Source organism: Eretmochelys imbricata, chromosome 1 (assembly GCF_965152235.1).
Source record: "Eretmochelys imbricata isolate rEreImb1 chromosome 1, rEreImb1.hap1, whole genome shotgun sequence".
Classification (NCBI taxonomy): domain Eukaryota; kingdom Metazoa; phylum Chordata; order Testudines; family Cheloniidae; genus Eretmochelys; species Eretmochelys imbricata.
The window spans coordinates 127,410,855-127,433,578 of NC_135572.1; the positions used below are offsets into that span (position 1 = coordinate 127,410,855).

A 22,724-nucleotide genomic window follows, 5' to 3' on the forward strand; every position below is an offset into this window, starting at 1 on the left:
CATCTTACTGGGCATGTTAATTAGATTATGGGGGAAATTACTGACTTAAAGGGAAAATAAGTAATTCTAAAAGATTTTCAGAGTAGGTTTATTACCATTAAGTATTAAAGTGAAAGGAGGGATCGGGAGCACATCTGAAGGGAGCTAGGATGTGAATTTGCACCCTGTGGTGGTTATACAGTATTTTTCCAAGAAAACTAGATTTATAGGAATGTCTGATGTACCACAATAACATGTACTTAATGAGAAATTCATCTTTAATATTTAGAAAGAAATCTTTGTCATCTTTTCTGGCTGGTGTTTAGAAGGGATTTGGTCCAGTTGTTGATGCTTTTCCCCCCAACCTATTGGAACACTGAGGAGGATGAGCTCAGGAAGAATAGTACACAGGGAAGAAATTTGAGTCACTTGTGCTTGGCCTCCTTAGACTAGTTGTGTTCTTTTGAAACATGTACAATATGATTTTCAAAAGTGCTCCTACATCCTTATATAGGACAGGAATAGCTTAATAGTTGCTTTTGAAAATCACACCCATATTGTACTAATGCACCTGGCAGTGGCAAATTCTGCTCATGTTAGCTTAATGGTTCAAGGTAATTTCTGTGGTTACATACCAACTACAGAGGAAGAATGAAGTGATGTTGATCTGGGAACCAAATATTCAATGGCAGACTGCAACTATTGTGAATTTGAAAGAGGCTGGATGCATATTGTGGGGCAAGAGTTGAACAATACCTTTTTAGAGCAAGTTTGACTGTAGGAATGTAGTGTGAATTTGTTTTGTAGCTGTGGTCTGAATCTCCACCAAGTCTTGTGAATTTGAACTGATCTATGGAAGTGACGTTTGTTAGGCTCTGCTTATTATATTAACAACTTCATGATATTTTGTATGGTCACTTGTTACCAATGTTGCTGAAGTTCTACACTGCCATCTAAGTAAGGATCAGGACTCCTACCCGTAAGTACAGAATCAAACAGTGAAACTTCCCGCAGAGCAGAAGGCTCAGCCAAGTCTGTACACACCACTTAAGTTCCTAATGTGTTTAGGTGATGAATAGTCTTTGTACTAAAGTGAATGTCGCACAGAGAATTCAGAAAGGGAAAAGGCTTGAAGTAATCATGTCCATTACAGGGCTGGTGCAGGATTACAGTTCAGATTTCCCTTGTGGCTGGGGAGTATCCTTCTTGAGTGATTGGTTACTTTTAAATATGTTTGTTATTAAATTGGTATTCTGGTGTCAGTAGTATGGTGAACAGTATTTGCAAACATAAGCTATGCTTGTCTGCTTAGTGGTAGCTAGTAGGCGTAAAGTTTTTCAATCACTATTCGTGGACTGATTGAGTTTCCCCTCATTGTTTTGACTTCATTTTTTTTCTATAAAATGAAATTGCGACTTGTTTCCCTTTTTGTTTGTATCTTTTTCCCCACGGTGACTGAATATATTCTTTTCACATGAGAATGTTGTTCAGCTGCAAGTTGTCATCTCATTTTGTTTCAAGAAAAACTCAAGAAAGTGGTTATTTGTTAGAGAGCTGAGTACATATTTACTAAATGTGTAGACAATGAATTTTCAAAAAGTGTGTTGAAATATAGTTGCCAGTGTCCAGTGGGAATCTACTGAGGTGAATCAATAAAGTGGTAGTGTCCACTTTGATGTGGGAAATTCAAGTAGGATTTTTCTGTAAGAAGCATTGATGTAGTCACAGAGTAAGCTTTGGGGGTGGATTTTCCCCTGAACAACAGATCTTTTCTCAGTGTCAATTTAGGAAGGGCTGGTAGGTAGAGACCTACCTCTTGTCTCTACTGGACACACTGTAATAATGACAAGGATCTAGAGGTAAATGACTGGCATAAAGAGCTCCTGCTGTCCAATCTGTGTCAAGAATGGATGAGCAATTAATGGGGTTTTGAAAGGCTATATTAAAATAAAGCTCTCAAGGAGCTATTGATGTGAGAGAGTCCCTCTTTCACTTAAAGGGGACATCTTTATTTAATTAAAACCTGCTCATCGGTCTCTGCCCTCACATGTTAATGATCAAAAGAATTAATCCCAGCTAGAATCAGAGTAATTCTCACTTGCAGTGTAACCATCAATTGTGTGGCTTAATAATTTGGATCTGATGTGGGTGGGCCGCAAGCGGAGAACACTTCAGGTCATTTCCCCAGTACCATAGTAATAGGAGTGTGTAGATCTAGCCCTGAAATATCTCTTGCATCCATTTCCTAACATCATGCCTGAGGCCTTTCAATTTGGATATTCTTGGAAAGTAGCAAGACCATTTAACCTCATGCCAGGGCAGTCCCTCCTGTATTTTGCTGTGAATTTTACATCTATTTTTGTTTTGCAAAGCTGGAACATAAAAATACCTAATTCTTATTTCCACTGGTATTCTGTTAAGTAATAGGAACTTGTATTGTTAACAGTGGTTGGTATTATTTACAAGCCTCAGGCAGGGCTGCTGTTAGGGTGTAGCAAGCAAGGCAATTGCCCTGGGGCCCCACTCCACCGGGGACCCTGTGTGGCAGGGCTTGGGCTTCAACCCTCTGCGGCTTGGGCTTCAGCTTCAGCCCTGTGCGGCAGGGCTCAGGCTTTGGCTTCAGAAATGTTGCAGAAATCCAATGTGTGAGCAGATAAGGGAGGTGGGGTAGGGGTCCACTCCTTAGTTTCTCCCAGGGCCCCAGTGAGTCTAACATCTTTCCTGAGGCCAGGGATGGTGTTGGTTCAGTAGAAAAATGTCTGCAATGTGCCTGTTTTTTTTAACAGATCTGATTATCTGGTCAATTCCTCTACTGGGGATAAATTATAACTTCAGCTATCTCGAATTCTTGTGATATTTTTTTTTTTTTTGGCCAATAACATCAATGAGAAGATGGTCAGCAAATAGAAAAATCTTCTCATTGATTTTTAACTTTTTTGTTTTTGCATTTGTGTGAAAGTATTAATAAATACATAAAACATTTTGCTTGGGTCTATTTTTTTTTTCTTCTGTGGTGTATCTGGGGTATTATAAATGGCGGTCATTTTTAAAATATCCCTCCAAAACTAATCATTTTCTTATGTCTTCTGAATTTTCAGTGTATTAGAAATTCAGACTGCTTCATGTGAACTTTTTTTCCCCACCTGTCTTTGCTGACCAATAAATGGGAAACTTTCTTAGAGGTTTTAATTGAAAATGGTGACACAAGCATTTCATCACATCATCTCTAATCCACTCCAACATCAACTTTTAATTGGGTTGTATAACATGGCCATAAATTTAGCCACTTTGTGCCAAGGTCATTAATAAAAATCTTGAATAAGACCGGTCCCAAGACTGATCCCTGAGGAACTCCACTAGTCACTTCCCTCTAGCTTTACAGTTCACCTTTCACTGTGACCTGTTGTAGTGCCCCTTTAACCAGTTCCTTATCCACCTTTCAATTCTCATATTAATCCCCATCTTCTCCAGTTTAATAATTTCCCATGTGGAAGTGTATCAAATGTCTTAGTGAAATCCAGGTAGATTAGATCCTTTGTCTAAAAAAATCAGTTAAAATTAGACTAAAATTTCCATGCTTTGTCTCTTCCTGAAAGTGACTCTTTTTTTGGGTGAGCAAAATCCTTTCAGTCGTTATGAAGTTCAATAAGTGTTAAAGATATACTTGCTTCGCTAACAAAAATTCTAATAATCCTTTGAGGGGGGGGAAAAAAAGCAGTTTTTTGCACATTTTGAAATTGGGCATAAATGCAAGCCTCAATGAGGATAAATGCCCTTGGTTGGTTTGGAAAAAAGAAATCATATTGTATACAGAGAAACAGTACTAACTTTCCTTAAGACTACAGCTAACCTAGATCCACTGTGCCACCTAGTCAGTTGTTTCAAGAAAGTTATGTGTTCATCAGTTCCAAGCCTTTGCCGCTTTTCCTTTTAAAATGTTTTTTCTTAAAATCTAAGACATATGCACTTTGGTCTTTGCAATTTGGTCTTTTTTAAAAATAAAGGAAAAAACCCTCCCATAAACCAACCACATACTCCATTGTTAGGAAATTCCCAAAATTAAAATGCTCTGGCAGTTTACCAACATTGCAACTATGTAGCGCTTTCTAATCCACTTGCCTTATTAAGTGTAAATATTAACTGGGTACTCATTACTAATGTGCCCTAGAAAATCATAGAATATCAGGGCTGGATGGGACCTCAGGAGATCATCTAGTCCAACCTCCAAGCAGGACCAATCCAATTTTTGGCCCAGATCCCTAAATGGCCCCCTCAAGGATTGAACTCAAAACGCTGGGTTTAGCAGGCCAATGCTCAAACCACTGAGCTATCCCTCCTCCCACCCCCAAATGCGTACATAGAATGATTGTTACCCAGGAGCAACTTTGATGTTAGTGTTCTTGCAAACTTAACGCTGCATTAGAAAAGAGGTTTTGGGTTTTTTTTGTATTTTGTTTATAGTTGACCGATATTTTTCATAGATATTAAGGTCAGAAGGGACCATTATGATCATCTAATCTGACCTGCACAATGCAGGCCACAGTATCTCACCCACCCACTCCTGCAATAAACCTCTCACCTATGTCTGAGCTACTGAAGTCCTCAAATCATGGTTTAAAGACTTCAAGGTGCAGAGAATCCTCCAGCAAGTATCCATGCCCCATGCCACAGAAGAAAATGAAAAACCCCCAGGGCCTCTTCCAATCTGCCTTGGGGGGAAATTCCTTCCCAACCCCAAATATGGCAATCAGCTGAACCCTGAGCCTGTGGGTAAGATTCACCAGCCAGATACCCAGGAAAGAATTCTCTGTAGTAACTCAGATCCCACCCCATCTAACATCCCATCACAGGCCATTGGGCCTATTTACCATGAATATTTAAAGATCAATTAATTGCCAAAATCATGTTATCCCATCATACCATCTCCTCCATAAACTTATCGAGTTTAATCTTGAAGCCAGATAGGTCTTTTGTCTCCACTGCTTCCCTTGGAAGGCTATTCCAGAACTTCGCTCCTTTGATGGTTAGAAACCTTCAAGTCTAAACTTCCCGATGGCCAGTTTATATCCATTTGTTCTTGTGTCCACATTGGTACTGAGCTTAAATAATTCCTCTCCCTCTCTGGTATTTATCCCTGTGATATATTTATAGAGAGCAATCATATCTCCCCTCAACCTTTTTTTGGTTAGGCTAAAGGAGCCAAGCTCCTTGAGTCTCCCTTCATAAGACAGGTTTTCCATTCCTCGGATCATCCTAGTAGCCCTTCTCTGTACGTGTTCCAGTTTGAATTCATCCTTCTTAAACGTAGGAGACCAGAACTGCACACAGTATTCCAGATGAGGTCTCACCAGTGCCTTGTATAACGGAACTAACACCTCCTGATCTCTACTGGAAATACCTTGCCTGATGCATCCCAAGACCGCATTAGCTTTTTTCATGGCCATATCACATGGGCGGCTCATAGTCATCCTGTGGTCAACCAATACTCCAAGGTCCTTCTCCTCCTCCGTTACTTCTAATTGATACGTCCCCAGCTTATAACTAAAATTCTTGTTATTAATCCCTAAATGCATAACCTTACACTTCTCACTATTAAATTTCATCCTATTACTATTACTCCAGTTTACAAGGTCATCCAGATCCTCCTGTATGATATCCCAGTCCTTCTCTAAATTGGCAATACATCCCAGCTTTGTATCATCCGCAAACTTTATTAGCACACTCCCACTTTTTGTGCAGAGGTCAGTAATAAAAAGATTGGTCCCAAAACCGATCCCTGAGGAACTCCACTGGTAACCTCCCTCCAGCCTGACAGTTCACCTTTCAGTGTAACCCACTGTAGTCTCCCTGTTAACCAATTCCTTATCCACCTTTCAATTTTCATATTGATCCCCATCTTTTCCAATTTAACTAATAATTCCCCATGGGGCACCGTATCAAACGCCTTACTGAAATCGAGGTAAATTGGATCCACTGTGTTTCCTTTGTCTAAAAAATGTTACTTTCTCAAAGAAGGAGATCAGGCTGATTTGGCATGATTTACCTTTTGTAAAACCATGTTGTATTTTGTCCCATTTACCATTGACCTCAATGTCCTTAACTACTTTCTCCTTCAAAAATTTTTGCAAGACCTTGCATACTACAGATGTCAAACTAACAGGCCTGTATTTACCCGGATCACCTTTTTTCCTTTCTAACATAGTTCCTATTTTTAAGAAATTCTCCAGTCATATAGTACAACCCCTGAGTTTACAGATTCATTAAAAATTCTTGCCAATAGGCTGGCAATTTCATGTGCCAACCTTCCTTTTGTTTCAAAGTCTTACACTTCCCATTTTTATACAAAGGGTAATATTTAAGCCTCAGCAATGCAGAAACTTCAGTACCCACAGATCAGAAATGTAAAAACACAGCTTTCCCCCCCATACTGCTGAGCGACAGGGTTACGTTTTCTGTGCTTCTACAAAATTGTTTAGATGTAAAATTACTATCCATGGCTGCAGCACAGACATTTTCTTCAGTTCTTTAACACATTAGACAAATGTTAATTTTAAGAATGGACATTAAAAAGAAGTTTTTAAAATGTGGCTTTCAGCAAATGGTTTCATTCTTAATCCCTTAGAACACACACACTGGCAGAAAAGCACCTTGTTTTGGTAACCTAGGTGAATGGTTCTCAAATGTGAGGGGAATTCAAGGGAAATGCAGGCTGGATAACTCTAAAATGGCTCAAACTATATCTCTCACTTTGTCCATTATATATGTATTGCTTTACTGATTAGATGTGGCCTTGTGTTCAGCGCCCCGACTTTCCATTTGATCTAAAAGGAGCAAACAACATTTCAATAATATTTGAACATGTTGAAATATTGTGGTAGAAGCTTATTGTCTCACCATAGATGGGAACTTTGAGTCAGTCCAAATGCAGCGATTCTAAATGTCATGGAATAATGATTCAAGCATTCAGCTGGAAACCCGCGTCAGAAAACCTGAATGTCAAATATTTCCTCAATTCACCCACCGCTTTATCCAATAAAAACAAACTCTAGTTGTTACAATGCATCCATTCCATCTGTAAGGTATCTATTTTTAACCATACATAGGCACATTCTCCTGTGGTCAGAAAGTTGGCTAATTCCAACACCCGTGTTGGACTTTTGTCATCATTTGTCATTCTATATGGGGTATGCCCCCATCACACCCCTTTCAGAGAGAGAGAATGCATAAAAAAGACCAATGGATGGAGCTGGTAAAAAGTTTGAAATAGTGATCACTGTTTTGGAAAAAATATTCAGCTTTTTCAAACAACTCTACCAGTGAATAACTGCCCTGGGAGTTCTCCTGTGGTATACAATACTTAAAATCAAACACACACCGAAGGCTTTTGCAATAGCCTTTTAATTGCTGTAGTGCAAAGGTACGCAGTGTAACCATTTTATTTGTGAAGCAAAGAGCATGCCCACTCTTCATAATAACTGTAAGTGCAACCCAGGGTAAGATGGGGATTGAGATCTTACTGGAACCAGTTTATGTAGCGCTATGTAGTATATAATCCCCGGAAAACCATGTAAACTGGCTGTGCAATGAGCCAACTATCTTGGCTTGAATGCATAAATAAGGGGGATGAGACCTGCAGGGAACTCCATGTAAACAAGCTAGCCTACCTCAAGTTGGCCCTACATACTACCTTTGACCCTTACTCTCCTCCAACCCCTGTCATCTTACCACTGGAGTAGAGTAGGGTTTATGAGCTCCAGGGAGGGAGGGAGAATTGACTGAAAATAGGTTGCTTGTTTTTTGTTTCCCCTCTTTGAAATTAAATTGTGGGTCTGTCTTTGGTCACCAGGTTAAATTCTACTTTGCACTCCCAGGAATCAGTGGGTGGAATTTGCTCTCTCTGTATGTGGGCAGACCCTGTTTTCTCTGCCTGGCTGAGCAGTTTCAGAGTTGTCAGCCATGGAGCGATCACTGTAGCCTCTCTGGCCTGTTTGGGTGTGCGCGCACTCTTTCTTTCTCAAAACAGATGTCAGCCCTGGAGAAATCATCCTTCCTAGGATGTCATCAGGAAGATTCTGTGTATGCTCAGCGCCTCCCTAAGGTAAGTCCTTAGCACTTGACTGTGTCATGCTGTTAGCCAACATATGTAACATGTAGTGCACACCATATTTGTAAGTATTACACATTAACATATTCTTTGCACTGCTTATGGGAGTTATGTGCTAACCAGCTCATTAGGGGATATTGAAAAATTGCCTGACCTTATCAGTGATGAGCAATTAGCTAAATACTATTAAACCTCAGTATACAACGAAGGTTGTTATAAATTAGCAATGTATTAAATCCATGTAAACAAATTTCATTTAGCCCAATTCATAATTTGGGGTCTGTGATTGTAATCGCGGTACTTGCTCTTCAGAACACTTATGCTCCATGTTAGGTTCCACGTGTATTTCAGTTACAGTATCTCTACTGATTTTGGCTCCTGACACTGCAATATTTGATACGTTGGCTACTGCCTGCTCAGAAGGTTACCTGGAAGACAGCATCTACAAGGAATGCATGGATCTACCTCAGCTACTGGTACATTCAGCAACGCAAACCTGGAGAGCACCTCAAATGGCTTGTTCTGTTAAAGGAGATCAATGTGTGTGTAAATAGGATGTTTTTTGACATTGTGACTCCAGTTTGTGGCCAAAACAGCCAGGATCAGTACAATGAGAAAGCGGCAAGGATAACCTGATAATATGGATGGGCAATACGGTATAGTAAATAATTATGTATGGAGGCCTTGTTTGTACTGCCACTACTCCAAATTTCAGTTTTGCGCCTTGTGTATGCACTATAGTAATGTCTATTCCAGTTTTTCAAAAGCTGCAGTACCAAGATAAGTTTAAAAAAAAAAAACCTCCTAGTTTTGAACGTACATATCGATCCACTAATCTTAAACGTATAAACATTACAAACTAGAAAAGACGTGTCAGTCAGATATGCACAAAACAGAACAAGCCCTGAATGACCTTTATCCATGATGGTGACCTTGAACTAATGGTTTTCCACATTTGGATAGAAGTTGCATTTAAAGCTTTGCTTGCATTATGAGGAGTGTTCGTTTTAATTGTATCAATCACGTACTGCTGCTTAGACAGTTTGCTAAAATAGTATAGATTTCACATTAAATGCTCTCACTTCTGCTTCATATATCGATTTAGCAAAGGTGTCATCCTGATCTATTTATCAAAGCAACAAGTGGGGGAACTGTTAACGCATATTGCACACCATATTAATATGCATGACCCATCACATTAACATTATATATATATGAATATTGCGTTCAATTATGCTAATTTGTATGTTTCACTCTTACTTATGTCAAGAAATATATATCCCCCAATACCCTGCAGGCTCAACAGAACAGCTGGCATTCGCAAATATAAACCCTGTCAAAATCAAGACACAGAAATGTTTTACCCTGGTACAAGCCCAACTAATTTGTAATGCGGTGTTCAAAAACAAGAGAAGTGGAGGGGGGGGGCAGAGAAAAACAAGCTAAAAAGCTAATTCGTGAATCTCAGTCTTTGGTGATGTATAAAGTGCTTTTTAACTTGTAAACAAGTATGCTATAAATATAGTATCTATAAAGCTAGTTTTGGGGGCATATTGCCTTGACCTGTCAGCTGCCTTTAACACAGTGGCTGGCTTTTCTTGTAATGCTGTCCTTTCTTGGTTTCTGTGACTTTGTCCTCTCCTGATTCTTTGATCGCTCTTTCAGCCTGTCCTTTTGGAGGATCCTCCTAACCTACCCTCCAACTTTGTCATTCCCACCCCCCCCCCAAACCTGTGCCAGGAGCTCTGGGCAGGAACGGGGCGAACAGAAAACTCTTTCAGCTACTCTTCTCCTTCATGGCTGCAAGTATACCATCTCCTACAGCCTCTCCTACACGGGGGCATGAGCACCCTGCTCTGTACCCTTAGTCCAGCAGTAGCTTGGACAACACCATGTCAGGGCAGCCCATGCATTCAGGACTCATGAGCAGTTGGGCAGGGCAAATAAACCCCAGGATGCCTTCCTTCTTCAACCTCTCTTGGGTGGAAACTTCCTCTCCCATTCCCCACCACCAAGTGAGAGGAAAACATGGAAAGGAGTATTATGTTGGGTATTGAACATTTTTGTGTGTGTGGTTTTGTAATGTGAGTGTTGTGCTATTTTAAGACATGTTTACAAATAAAGCATGTTCAGTTTTCAAGAATGTTTGTTATTGCATCATATCAAACAATTATGATTTGAGATAATAAAGCTTAAAAACCTGTTCAGGAGCAACTAAGTGTTCGTAAGCAAACAGTACTCCTGGATTTGGTGAGGTACAGAAATTCACATTAATAAATTCCATCTGTAAAACCCCTCACCCCACCCCACATTCATTATTCATCATGTCATTCAGACTTATACACTGCATGGCAATCAAGCCCATGCCCCTCTCAAGTACTGCTCCTGAGCCTAACATGAGCCAATTTCCAGCTCCCCAAGGACATTAATAGCAGTACTATTCCCCCTCATCCCTTGGGCTGTGTGAGACCACAAAACATCTCTGACTTCTGCTGCCCGGGCACAACCAGCTCTCTCAGTGGTAGCTGTACTTTCTGGCTGAGGGTACCAATCCAGTCAGGGGGAAATGGCTCATCTCTGGCTTCACAAAGGTTGTGAAGGGCACAGCAAGCCAAGCAAGGTGGACAACATTGATGACAATGGCATCCAAACAATTTCTAATGGGCCTTCCATCTGCCTAAAGCACACTCAACAACCATTCTACACCTGCGCAGAGTGTGATTAAACCATCTGTTGTCAAGGCCTCTGAAATCAGGATACAGTTTTATAAGCCAAAGCAAAAGGGGTATGCAGGCTTCCCCAGGATGACAGTGCAGACAGTAACACCATTTATGTCAATGTCATTTGGTGGGACTAGTGTCCCACCTTGTCCATGAATGTAGATTCCTGATTGGCAAAAAACTAGCTTGTGAATTTTTCCTGTGCAGCCCACACTGACGTTTCTAAATCTGGCTCTGTGGTCCACTGGCGCCTGCAGAGCAATGGAGTGGTACCCTTTGCAGTGTATGTACTCAGGTGCTCCTCCAGGAGGGCAAATGAGGCCCAATAATGGCTCCGGCACAGTTAGGCAACCCCACTCTCTTAAAGCCAGCAGTTACTGCTAGAATATCTTTAATGCCCACTACTTTGAGGTTGGAAAGTTGACTGAAGTGACGGCAGAGGTATCTAAGGCAATCAGGCATGTAGTTTACCCCAAACTGGTTGGCAATGGACCTGTATTTAAAAACAAATGTGCATTCAATTTGGTAACATGTTCACCTCAGTGATTATACCCCTCCATTAAGACTTTTCTAACCTCCGCTTGAACCTGGGGCTCTGGCAGCCCCACGGCAGCTCACAGACCCGAGTCAAACTAACCAGATCCCAGAGGCGCTAGTGCCCCCCTGGACTCGGGTCTGCGAGAGACCATATAGATGCTCAAGCCCAAGGATACTGAACACAGGTAGAAAAAGAAATCCCAGTTCATTTATCTGGGACAAAAGCCTGAGCTCACTGTTTAGGGCCAAATTGCAACTGAGACAGAATTTGGTCCAGAGATTATGTTCAGGATTTAATCAGGCAGACTCCAGGTCTACTGAACAGAGCTCAGTGATAGGGGTGGGTGAGTGTAGGTGGGTCAGAAGTGAAAGGAATGTCTGATTCAAATAGTCCAGTGTAATTTTGCCCTGCCTATGGATGTCAGTATTTAGCTCAAAGTCATTTAAGTTCTATTCTCTTTTTTTTCAGGTTACTAGCTGTTTGACTGCCTCCCTGTTCTTTCTTTGGTTAAAGAATTTCCTGCTCACTGTCACCTTCTTTGTCACACCAGCAAAATGGGAAGTCCCACAGCACAGCTGCAGCCAGGGCTTCCATATGTTGTTGTACCCAGAGAGCTGCTGAGGGACCAGAGTCAGGGTCCTGCAATGCTCCTGAACAGCTCTTTCTAGTCTGCTTATTACTGTGTCAAACAGGGGCTCAGTGGCAGGAGACAGAGGTTTGGTCTCAGCTGGGTCACTGGAGAGATCAAAGAGCAAAGGAGGGTCATGATGGGTTACGTCTTCCCCAAAGCAATGGCACATTCCACATCTATAACAGGCTCCAGCACTGTCTGGATGGAATATTGGAGTCACATAATGAGCCGTCCACAGTGCCCCACCTGCCAGGAGAGAAACCACTTTAAGTAACAAAGATGGACATGAACTAGATCGAGCTCTCCTAAGTGCAGTATTTTCCCTGCAAAGGCTTTTATTCCGTCCCTGTCATAAGAAATAAGCGGCAAGCCAAGATGACCATGCAACTATTTATCTACTGGGAACTAACTGAATTCCAAAATAGTCCTTTCCAAAAGCCGCTGAACCGGTTCTTTTTGTTCTTCTAAGGTGGTGATCTATAGAACCATGCTTAAAAGCATTTCTTTTTACAGCAACTGGTGCCCTCATTTATCCCTGCTAGAGATGACTAACTTAGTTCTACAAGACAAGGGCCAGATCTTCCTATGCTTGTGGACTGTATCTAGTGCATTGTAAGTGCCAACTACTGCACTATAAATTGCTGTGCAAGACCAATGGTCCTCTACAAGCTGGACTGCATTCCCTCTCTCTGCTTTGCAGAAGTCTATCAGCTCAAAAGACTGTCCCTAAGAATTGTCCAGTGGGCCTCAGATAGCTAGGGGGCAAGTCTTATTCCCAATATAGTCACAAGGGTGTTGGGAGTCAGTGAGAGAGTCGTGTGTGGATGGACCACCTATTTAAAATGACTACTTGGGTATAGCTTTCAAAGAACATTCTCATCAGCATGGGGGCTCCCAGCTCATGGTAAGGAGGGAGATGAAGCTGCTCCGGGACAAGACTGTGATGTATTCCCTCAGGGACTCAAATGCTTTCCAGAGTTTGCAGGCCCACATGTACTGCACACTTTCTGCTATTCCCCTTTGTAGGGTGTAGCAAGGGATGCTGGAACAATTTTCATAGTGGGAGAGCTGAGAGCCATTGAACCAAACTGTAACCCTGTAGATAATGGAAACCACTTGAAGCCAGTAGGTGCTGGAACTGCAGCACCTATGGGTGTACATAATAATGTAGTGATAGCTAGCTCTGGTGGTTGGTGCCTTATGTGGGGGGAGGTCCCCATCTCTTCCCCCTGCCCCGGTGGAGCTGTGTGTGCCCTCAAGGGTGCAGTCCTTGCAGTCTTAATGCAGGGACTGGAATTGTACCTGGCCCTTATGTGGTCTGCCTAAGGGAAAATTCTTCATGGTCTCTCTCTGCACTTTGCACTCATGGAAGGACTAGACAGAATCTGGCCCCAGCTTATTTCCAGTCTCAGGATGTAGCTTAGTCGTGAAAGCAGGGCAGCTTACTGGCTATCAACTGTAAGCAAATAATACAATAGAAACAGAAACTTGTTTTCAGCACAGTGTGAGGAACACTAGATCGCAGTGCCAGAGCAGCCCGTGGCATCGGGCAGTTGCCCAGACCAGTGGCTCCCCAGCCTCTGAGCGACAGTCTGAACAGCACTATATAAACAAAAGTAGCAGCATCGCGGTAGGAGGCTAGCTAATCATGAAAAATGACAAGGCACTAAGAGTGCAACTGAATGCAGTTTGACGGGAGATTTGCCTCCCCCTGTATCCCACGGTCTGATAGGAGATGATACCATTGATCTGAGCAAAGCTTTGTGAGTGACATTATTAACTGAGACAAGGTGGGTGGGGTAATATCATTTATTAGACCAACTTCTGTTGGAGAGACAGACAAGCTTTCAAACTACACGGAGCTCTGCCATAGGTCTGGGAAACGTACTCCAAGATTACCTCACCCACCTTGTCTTTCTCTTATATCCTGGCAACGACGTGGCTACAGCTACGCTGCACACATTATTATCTTATCATTAGTATTATTTTATTTTCTATAAACAATCAGGGCCATGGAAGCCCAAGGTCCACATAAAAAATGTTCATGCTCCCAGTTGTTAGCAGCCATCTGATGGTGACACATTTAGGCCCTGATGCCCTGTAACTGAAATCCCATTCCAGGAGGAGGAGGTGGTTGTGTCCAGCACAAGAGAGAGATTAGACATGATGCCTAACTGACGGAAGGGTAGGTTCAACACTCTGAGTCATTTCTGTAATGCATGCAGCACAAAAGCCAACATTTGCATTCTGTATATATGACGTTTTCTTTTTGGTTCAGTGGAATCTGCTGAACTCTCCTGCCTTCTGTTGTGCCCTGAGCTGTTCTCCATGACTGGGAGGCTGCAGCTTTACCCCGCGGTCTGAGTGTTGCTGCAGCCAGGATGTCTTTTGCTAATCAAAAACTATTATGAGAAAGGTGGTGGAAACAATAATGCATCTCAAACTCTAGCAAATACTCCAGTTTGAACACCTTCCATCGGTATATTTCTTAATTTAGTTGTAAATTACAACTATACTTTTCAGGCTGCATCTCAGAACTTCTTTGGTGTGATCACTTCTGGCTGAATTCCTCGGTTGTTTTGGATTAAAATAATGTATTTGGAAATATGGGAGACACAGATGTTCCCCCCCCTTAGACATTAGCAGAAATTATTAAAAAAAAAATGATGGATTGATAAATAAAGGTCACAGCCATTAATTGTAGCTGAAGTTTAAGATTAACAATTTCTCAGTATGTGTTTTTTCTTGGCTGTATGTAAGTATGTGAACTCATACTGTGGTATATCTAGATACATTTTCAATATATAGATATGTATCTCATTATCTATCTATCTATCTATATATATAGATAGTCTATTTTATATATAATCTATATACCGATTATGTCATTGATATGTGTTCAGAAAAATGAATTTGTCTATGCATTTCATTAAATATTTTGGGCCATATTAGCCCAGTTACCTGGCTGTCTATTTAGCTCACTTATACTGGCTAGTTATGACTGATTCTCCACTACCCTGCACCTTGTGTAGTTATTTACATCTGTGCAAAATGGGTATAAAATATTAAATAACTACACAAGGTGCAGGGCAATGAAGAATCTGTCTCCCTGTTAGTTAGTGTTGAAGGGTGCACTGAGAATGTAGCCACAACAACAACTGGAGTGTCCAGAAAAGAAAAAAAACCCCCAGAAAACAATGGAGAAAAACAACATTGAAAGCTGAGTAGAACTCAGCATTGGAGAAGCCAGCAGGGGTTCCAGCCAGCACAGACAGACAAAGAGGAACACATAATCGGAGTTAAAGCAACCCTGACTGAACTTGAGGGAAGTGTGTTAATTTTGGGGTACCATGTTAATGTAATATGTCCAAGGAAAAACTGTTTCTTGAATCTAAATAACTCTCAAACCCATCTGGTAATAATCAATTTAACAAGCAGAAAGTGTCACTAATAAGCCCTATTGTGTCAGGATAGAGGAAAGGACTCTTTAACATATAGACAAAAGACTCTCCCAGCCTAGATGAAGGGCCTAATTGATGAGTCCTCACTAGAAGACAGAAAGATACAATGGCTTCACATCCAGACAGCCCAATATACATACATGAAAGGACAATAAGTAGAACAGGAACGTGATGTATTTTAAAATGAGCAGAACAATAAGGAGAAATCAATTGGACTCCAAAGATTTCTCCTGCCTTGTAAGAAAGGAATGGATCTGAGCAAGGAACAGATTTTTGTTTCAGATTAAATTACATGGAATATTACAATTTTTGGTTTAACTATGGTTCATTTAACCAAGTTTCACCTGCCTGAATTTCAGACCTACCCACATTTTGAATATATCTGATCTGCATGTCTGTAATGGACATACACATATAAGTTATGCAGCCAGATGAGCAAATTATTTTTTCTCTCTAAATTTGTGGGGGAAAAGATTGCTTGAGTAGCTATGGGATTCCTCCCAAAAATGATATCTTGCATTCTCTCTTACGTGACTAAAGTGGGAGCGGATATACACGTGCAGAATGTTTCATTTTTTATAGAACCATCTCCTTGTGTTTCAATGGGATAACTAGGAAGGTACACAACTCTATGCAGTTAAGTAAATCAAATATACATAAGGTTAGACAGGTAAAAGATAAGAGCAAGAGAGAGAGAGATATTAACAATCCATTGTTACATTATTGGTAGTGGGGAGCAAAGATATGTGGTGCATTAGATCAATTTGAAACCAAGTAGCAGACAACAACACACATAAACCAGTCTAAACACAAAGCTTAGTAGGGCATCAATATACTCGACCATCATTATTTTTATATTACTATAGCAGCTAGAGGCCCAAGTCAAGCTCAGAGATCCATCGTAAAAAAACATAGTAACAGACAACTCCTATCCTGGAGAGCTTTTAGTCTAGAGATAGACAATACACAGGTTTCAGAGTAACAGCCGTGTTAGTCTGTATTCGCAAAAAGAAAAGGAGTACTTGTGGCACCTTAGAGACTAACCAATTTATTTGAGCATAAGCTTTCGTGAGCTACAGCTCACTTCATCGGATGCATACTGTGGAAACTGCAGAAGACATTATATACACAGAGACCATGAAACAATACCTCCTCCCACCCCACTCTCCTGCTGGTAATAGCTTATCTAAAGTGATCATTCTCCTTACAATGTGTATGATAATCAAGTTGGGCCATTTCCAGCACAAATCCAGGTTTTCTCACCCTCCACCCCCGCCCACACAAACTCACTCTCCTGCTGTTGCTCCTCCAATACACTGGATGAGGGGGGAAACTGAGGTAAGTGAACTAAGGGAAGTGACTTGCTCAGGGTCACAGAAGTTTAGTGACAGAGCTGGGAATAAAAACACAGGTCTCCTGACTTCCAGTTTAGTGCCCTATCCATTGCTAGACCACTCTGCCTCTCAATAGGGTTAGATGATTAAAAGCTTGGTGTGTTCACATATTTTCCTACGCAGGCAGATTAATTTTATGATCTCACGTCCGCATTTTGGTTTGGGCCAAAGGCCCCATTGGTTTCTATACTAAGTTCTCCCCTAAGGCCCATCCTTTCTTGAACCTGGCCCAGAATGGTCAGATTTGGGCTGTGATTTCTCCTATTTCTTATACTTTGTATTGACCCATCTTAAATATAGGATTCTGTTTTGTGAGCCACACTACACTGACCCATTTCCTAAACACTACTCTCAAACTTGTGGCTAAGTGACATTTTGTATTGTTTCACAGGTGCTGCATGGGGATATTAGCCAGAATATAGTTAGTTGCATTTTTATCTGTCTGGGTCTTGGAAACAGTTTCAGGCCATTGTGTGTGCAAGATCAGAAATTTCTAATCTGTGGGGAGTCCCAGAAAATGTGTGTGCAGGGACCTATTTGACTACAACATCTCTCTGAGAGATTGAGGGGATGGGAAGAGTGTTGGATTCATGTTGTTAGAAAAACTGGTGTGTAGAAGAAATGTCCCTTGCTTTTATTCCATTGAATTTCTCTCCCAGAAGATGAAGAGGTGGGGCCCCCAGTTGTCAGGATATCTGCTCAAGTGTCCTCATCTAAGGGACATACCTATTTTCTTTTTATATGTAGCCACTTGTAGTCTGTTTCTGTATCTCGTGCAGGGCTGTGGTGGGTTGGCTCACTAGTCCTTTAGTACTTATTGTTAAAAGCTCCATTAGTTAAATTTCAAATTTGGAAGACAGTTAAAGCATGGCCAGTCAGAACTTGTCTGAAAATGAAACAGGGATTTAAATGGCGTACAAGTTGGAGATTGATGAAACACTCATTGGGAGGGGGTCCGAGGGAGGGGGAAATCTCTTTGTTTGAAGCACTTTGAGGCTAGGCACATCTCTATGGATTCAAATTCAAAGCAAAGCAATATTGATGGACCCCTGGCCTCCTTGGGTGCATTAGAATTTATCAGGTTTCAGAGTAGCAGCCGTGTTAGTCTGTATTTGCAAAAAGAAAAGAAGGACTTGTGGCACCTTAGAGACTAACCAATTTATTTGAGCATAAGCTTTCGTGAGCTACAGCTCACTTCATCGGATGCATGCAGAAGTGAGCTGTAGCTCACAAAAGCTTATGCTCAAATAAATTTAAAGGAGTACTTGTGGCACCTTAGAGACTAACAAGTCCTCCTTTTCTTTTTACTGATACAGACTAACAGGGCTGCTACTCTGAAACCTGTCAAATAAATTTGTCAGTCTCTAAGGTACCACAAGCACGCCTTTTCTTTTTGTAGAATTTATCAGTGTACCACTGCCCTCTAGTGGAATGTTTCATAACATACCTGCTTGATTATCAGTTTTCTTGGAAGGTTTCAGAGTAACAGCCGTGTTAGTCTGTATTCGCAAAAAGAAAAGGAGTACTTGTGGTACCTTAGAGACTAACCAATTTATTTGAGCATGAGCTTTCGTGAGCTACAGCTCTTGGAAGTTGCTCATTTAAGTCACCAGGCAGATAAGATACAGAGCCAGACTTTAACTCCAGCTGATGGTGTATGTTTGGAGAATGATTCATTCTGAAATCTAAACCAATCCAGCCTCCCTCTCTTGAAAACATACTTTCATATTCAGAGAAACTTTCAAACTTAAGCCAATAAGCTTCCTTGCCACATTTGCTAATAATAGAAGATATCTGATTCTTTAAACTTGGGGCTACTACATTCCAGACCATCTTTCTCTTCCCTCAACCCCATTTAATCCTACAATGATTCATTAATCAGTCATTTTCTTTAGCAATGTGCGTTCATCTGAGAGATGGGAGACCTGGGTTCAAGGCCCTGTTCTAAATCAGGCAGAGTGGGGATTTGAACCTGGTTCTCCTATAGTTTGAGGGAGTGCTCTTACTGCCAGGCAGAGATAAGAGCCTCCCTTCCGCCCATCAATTAGGCACCTAGAGGCCCAGATTAATGAGAGATTTGTGCCTAAGTCCCTTTGTTAACCTAGGCCTTAAATTCTGTCCCATTTCATTCCTGGATAGCTTAGGTGGCTCCCCTCTCAATTGATGGTTCTACGAATCTTTTTTAAGCACCTAACTCTCCCCCATGCATTGTATAGGAAGCCTGTGAGCATAACTCCGGGTTTAGGGCCTAGATTCACAAAGGTCCTTAGGCACCGAACTCTGTTGATCTGAGCCTATAGGCACCTGACTGATGGGCTGGAGGGAGACACCCATCTCTGCTTGAGACTCTCAGCTGTGACTCCTCTCCTGCAGTTCTGTGTCTAGGCCAGGTCAGCCCTTTCTCATGAGAAAAGAGAGACAGAGAAGTGAACCTATCTGATCATAGCCAATAGCCCAGTGGTTAGGGCACTCACCTGCGATGTGGGACACCTACATTCAAATCCCTTCTTTGTCTGGTTTAGAGCAGGGACTTAAAGCCAGGTCTCCCACCTCTCAAATGAATATTCTAGCCTCTGGGCTGTGGAGTATTTGAGGGGATCAAAATCTCACGTAAGGTCCTATTTGAGCCTTTAGGTGCCTAAATTTATCTTTAAAAATCCAACCCTTAGTAATAGCTATGCACACCCACCCGAGCACCAAAAATTCCTGACCTGTTCGCCCATGACTGTCATTTGTGTGAAACCCAATCTGGTAAGTGTGCTCTGAGAAAGCCTCCCACATCCAGCCTCACTGTAGAGAGAGGCAGGGAAACTCCTAGTCTGAGAATCCCTTTGGGCTACGGAGTGAGCAAGGGTTCAGAACAGCTTGTTAGCTGTGGGGTAACATCAGGATTTAGGCAGCTTTGCTCACAACAACTGGTGGAAACAGAGGCACCTAGGGGGACTTCAAGTGCCTACACAATTAGGCGGCTCCTGAGCAGTGGTTTTGAGAACATCAGCGATACCTTAATGTGGGATTTAGGTGCCTAAGAACCTTTGTGGATCTAGCCCTAAATTCTTATGAAAAGGAGCCTCAGAAGCTGGCAAGCTCAGCAGGGAGCTTGTCTAAGCTAGACAGGATCAAAATGCAGAGGAGAAGGGCATAGACGCCTAAGCAGTTGACCTAGTGCACCAGGCTGACAGGCCCCTCCCTACACTCAGGATGTGTTGGCATGAACCCTCTCATGCAGTTACGTACCAAAGCCAGGATAGCCCCTGTAGCGAGCCCACACCCTAGCAACCAAACTGTCGCTCTTTCTTGCACACTCAATACCCCTCTCATGCTTTGTCCTATTTTCTCTTTGTCCCTGGCTGTCTGCTGTGTGGGTGCTGCGCTGCCCCACTCCATCAGTGACCTGCATCTCGCCCTCCTGCAGCAGGACCTGACAGGCATCAAGATTTCAGTGTGCTCAGAGCACAACTACAGGGATTGGACCTCACTGACGATATAGACAATTCTCCCTAGCAGCTTACTAGCGGTAACATGGTGTCAGGCCTTAGGCGGCTTTTGCAAATGCTGACTGGTGGAAATTTTAGGTGCCTGGGGGATTTAGACACCTCTGGGGGTAGGTAGCAGCTAAGGAGCAGCTTTGAAAATGTCAGTGGCATCCAAGTGGTGGGCTTGGGCCTAAAGAGGCAGATAGGCACTTAAATACCTTTCAGGATCTGGCCCATAGGCTTCGCAACAATGAACAAATAACGTCTTAATATCTTTAAAAAAATTTGTCCCTAGTCACCCTCTGTGACTCAGTTTTCCATCTGTGCAATGGGAATAATAGCACTTCCCTACCTCACAAAGGTGTAGTGAGGATAAATACCTTAAAGACCGTAAGGTGCTCAGATACTACAGTGATGGGGCTATACATGTACAGAATATGATAGATACAATAGCTGATATATTCCACTCAAAATGTATTAAAGATTTATGAGAAATGTTTAGAGGCATAGATCAACTTTTTGGCTTTACCAGCAGTAACTATTTAAGCCTCACAACACAACACAACGAGATGCAGTGAAGAACTTAAAAATTATTACCGCCATTTCAGAGACAGGGAAACCAAGGCAGAAATGTTAAGTGACTTGCTCAAGGTCTTAGAGACAGTGCTTAAATGAGGAGAAAGGGATAGTCTCCTCCATCACCTTCCGCCTTACCTCAGCCTTCAGGAGTGAGAAACATGGATTTCTTATAACCACGCATTCATGGTTCCTGACACTACACAGTATGCAGGTAGGGGAATCTGTGTCAGCACAGGACTTAGAACTCTGGAATTCCTAGCTCCCAGCTCTCCTTTTCTTAGCGGAACTTGACATCTTTAAGAATATATCAGCAAGGAAGTTTGTTTGTTTGTTTGAAGGTTTTGGAGTTAAGTCATAATTAAGAAATGCATTACAGCTGCTGTCAATTAGCCTAATTGAAGAAAGATGTTTCACAGCTGAGCTTTATAAAAGGAAAACCCAGTTTAACAGAGAAAATGGAACTCTTGAAAATAAGCAAACAAATTCTTAAGCTTAAAAAATTAGGCTGTATCCATGATCACTCTGTTGGTAGCTCTCCTGATGCTTTTGCAGCTGGAGCAATGAAAGCACTGGCTATCATGAGGCAGCAGCACCTTCTATTATTGTAGGCTGAGCGCCAGATTTTTAAAGGTTTCAGAGTAACAGCCGTGTTAGTCTGTATTCGCAAAAAGAAAAGGAGTCCTTGTGGCACCTTAGAGACTAACCAATTTATTTGAGCATGAGCTTTCGTGAGCTACAGCTCACTTCTGATGAAGTGAGCTGTAGCTCACGAAAGCTCATGCTCAAATAAATTGGTTAGTCTCTAAGGTGCCACAAGGACTCCTTTTCTTTTTGCAGATTTTTAAAGGTATTTAGGCATCTAAAGATGCAGATAGATACCTAGTGGGATTTTCAAAATCTCACGTAAGGTCCTAGTTGAGCCTTTAGGTGCCTAAATTTACCTTTAAAAATCCAACCCTTAGTAATCATAGAATCATAGAATATCAGGGTTGGAAGGGACCTCAGGAGGTCATCTCGTCCAACCCCCTGCTCAAAGCAGGACCAACCCCCAACTAAATCATCCAGGCCAGGGCTTTGTCAAGCCTGACCTTAAAAATAGCTAAGGAAGGAGATTCCACCACCTCCCTAGGTAACGCATTCCAGTGTTTCACCATCCTCCTAGTGAAAAAGTTTTTCCTAATATCCAACCTAAACCTCCTCCACTGCAACTTGAGACCACTGCTTCTTGTTCTGACATCTGCTACCACTGAGAACAGTCTACATCCATCCTCTTTGGAACCCCCTTTCAGGTAGTTGAAAGCAGCTATCAAATCCCCCCTCAGTCTTCTCTTCCGCAGACTAAACAATCCCAGTTCCCTCAGCCTCTCCTCATAAGTCATGTGTTCCAGTCCCCTAATCATTTTTGTTGCCCTCTGCTGGATCCTTTCCAATTTTTCCACATCCTTCTCTTAGTGTGGGGCCCAAAACTGGACACAGTACTCCAGATGAGGCCTCACCAATGTCGAATAGAGGGGAACAAACACGTCCCTTGATCTGCTGGCAATGCCCCTACTTCTGAAGCCCAAAATGTCATTGGCCTTCTTGGCAACAAGGGCACACTGTTGACTCATATCCAGCTTCTCGTCCACTGTAACCCCTAGGTCCTTTTCTGCAGAACTGCTGCCGAGCCATTCGGTCCCTAGTCTGTAGCGGTGCATGGGATTCTTCCGTCCTAAGTGCAGGACTCTGCACTTGTCCTTGTTGAACCTCATCAGATTTCTTTTGGCCCAATCCTCCAATTTGTCTGGGGCCCTCTGTATCCTATCCCTACCCTCCAGCATATCTACCTCTCCTCCCAGTTTA

General features: G+C 42.0%; 1 protein-coding gene across 1 annotated transcript in view; it reads right to left on the reverse strand.

The window, feature by feature from the left end:
- Window positions 1-11,848: 11,848 nt before the first annotated feature.
- Window positions 11,849-22,724, reverse strand: part of LOC144261455 (arylsulfatase H-like) — a 42,760-nt gene continuing 31,884 nt past the window's right edge. Inside the window, 2 exon segments of the mRNA XM_077811076.1 lie at window positions 11,849-11,904; window positions 11,907-12,218. Of these exon segments, the coding sequence (XP_077667202.1) occupies window positions 11,849-11,904; window positions 11,907-12,218 (368 nt within the window).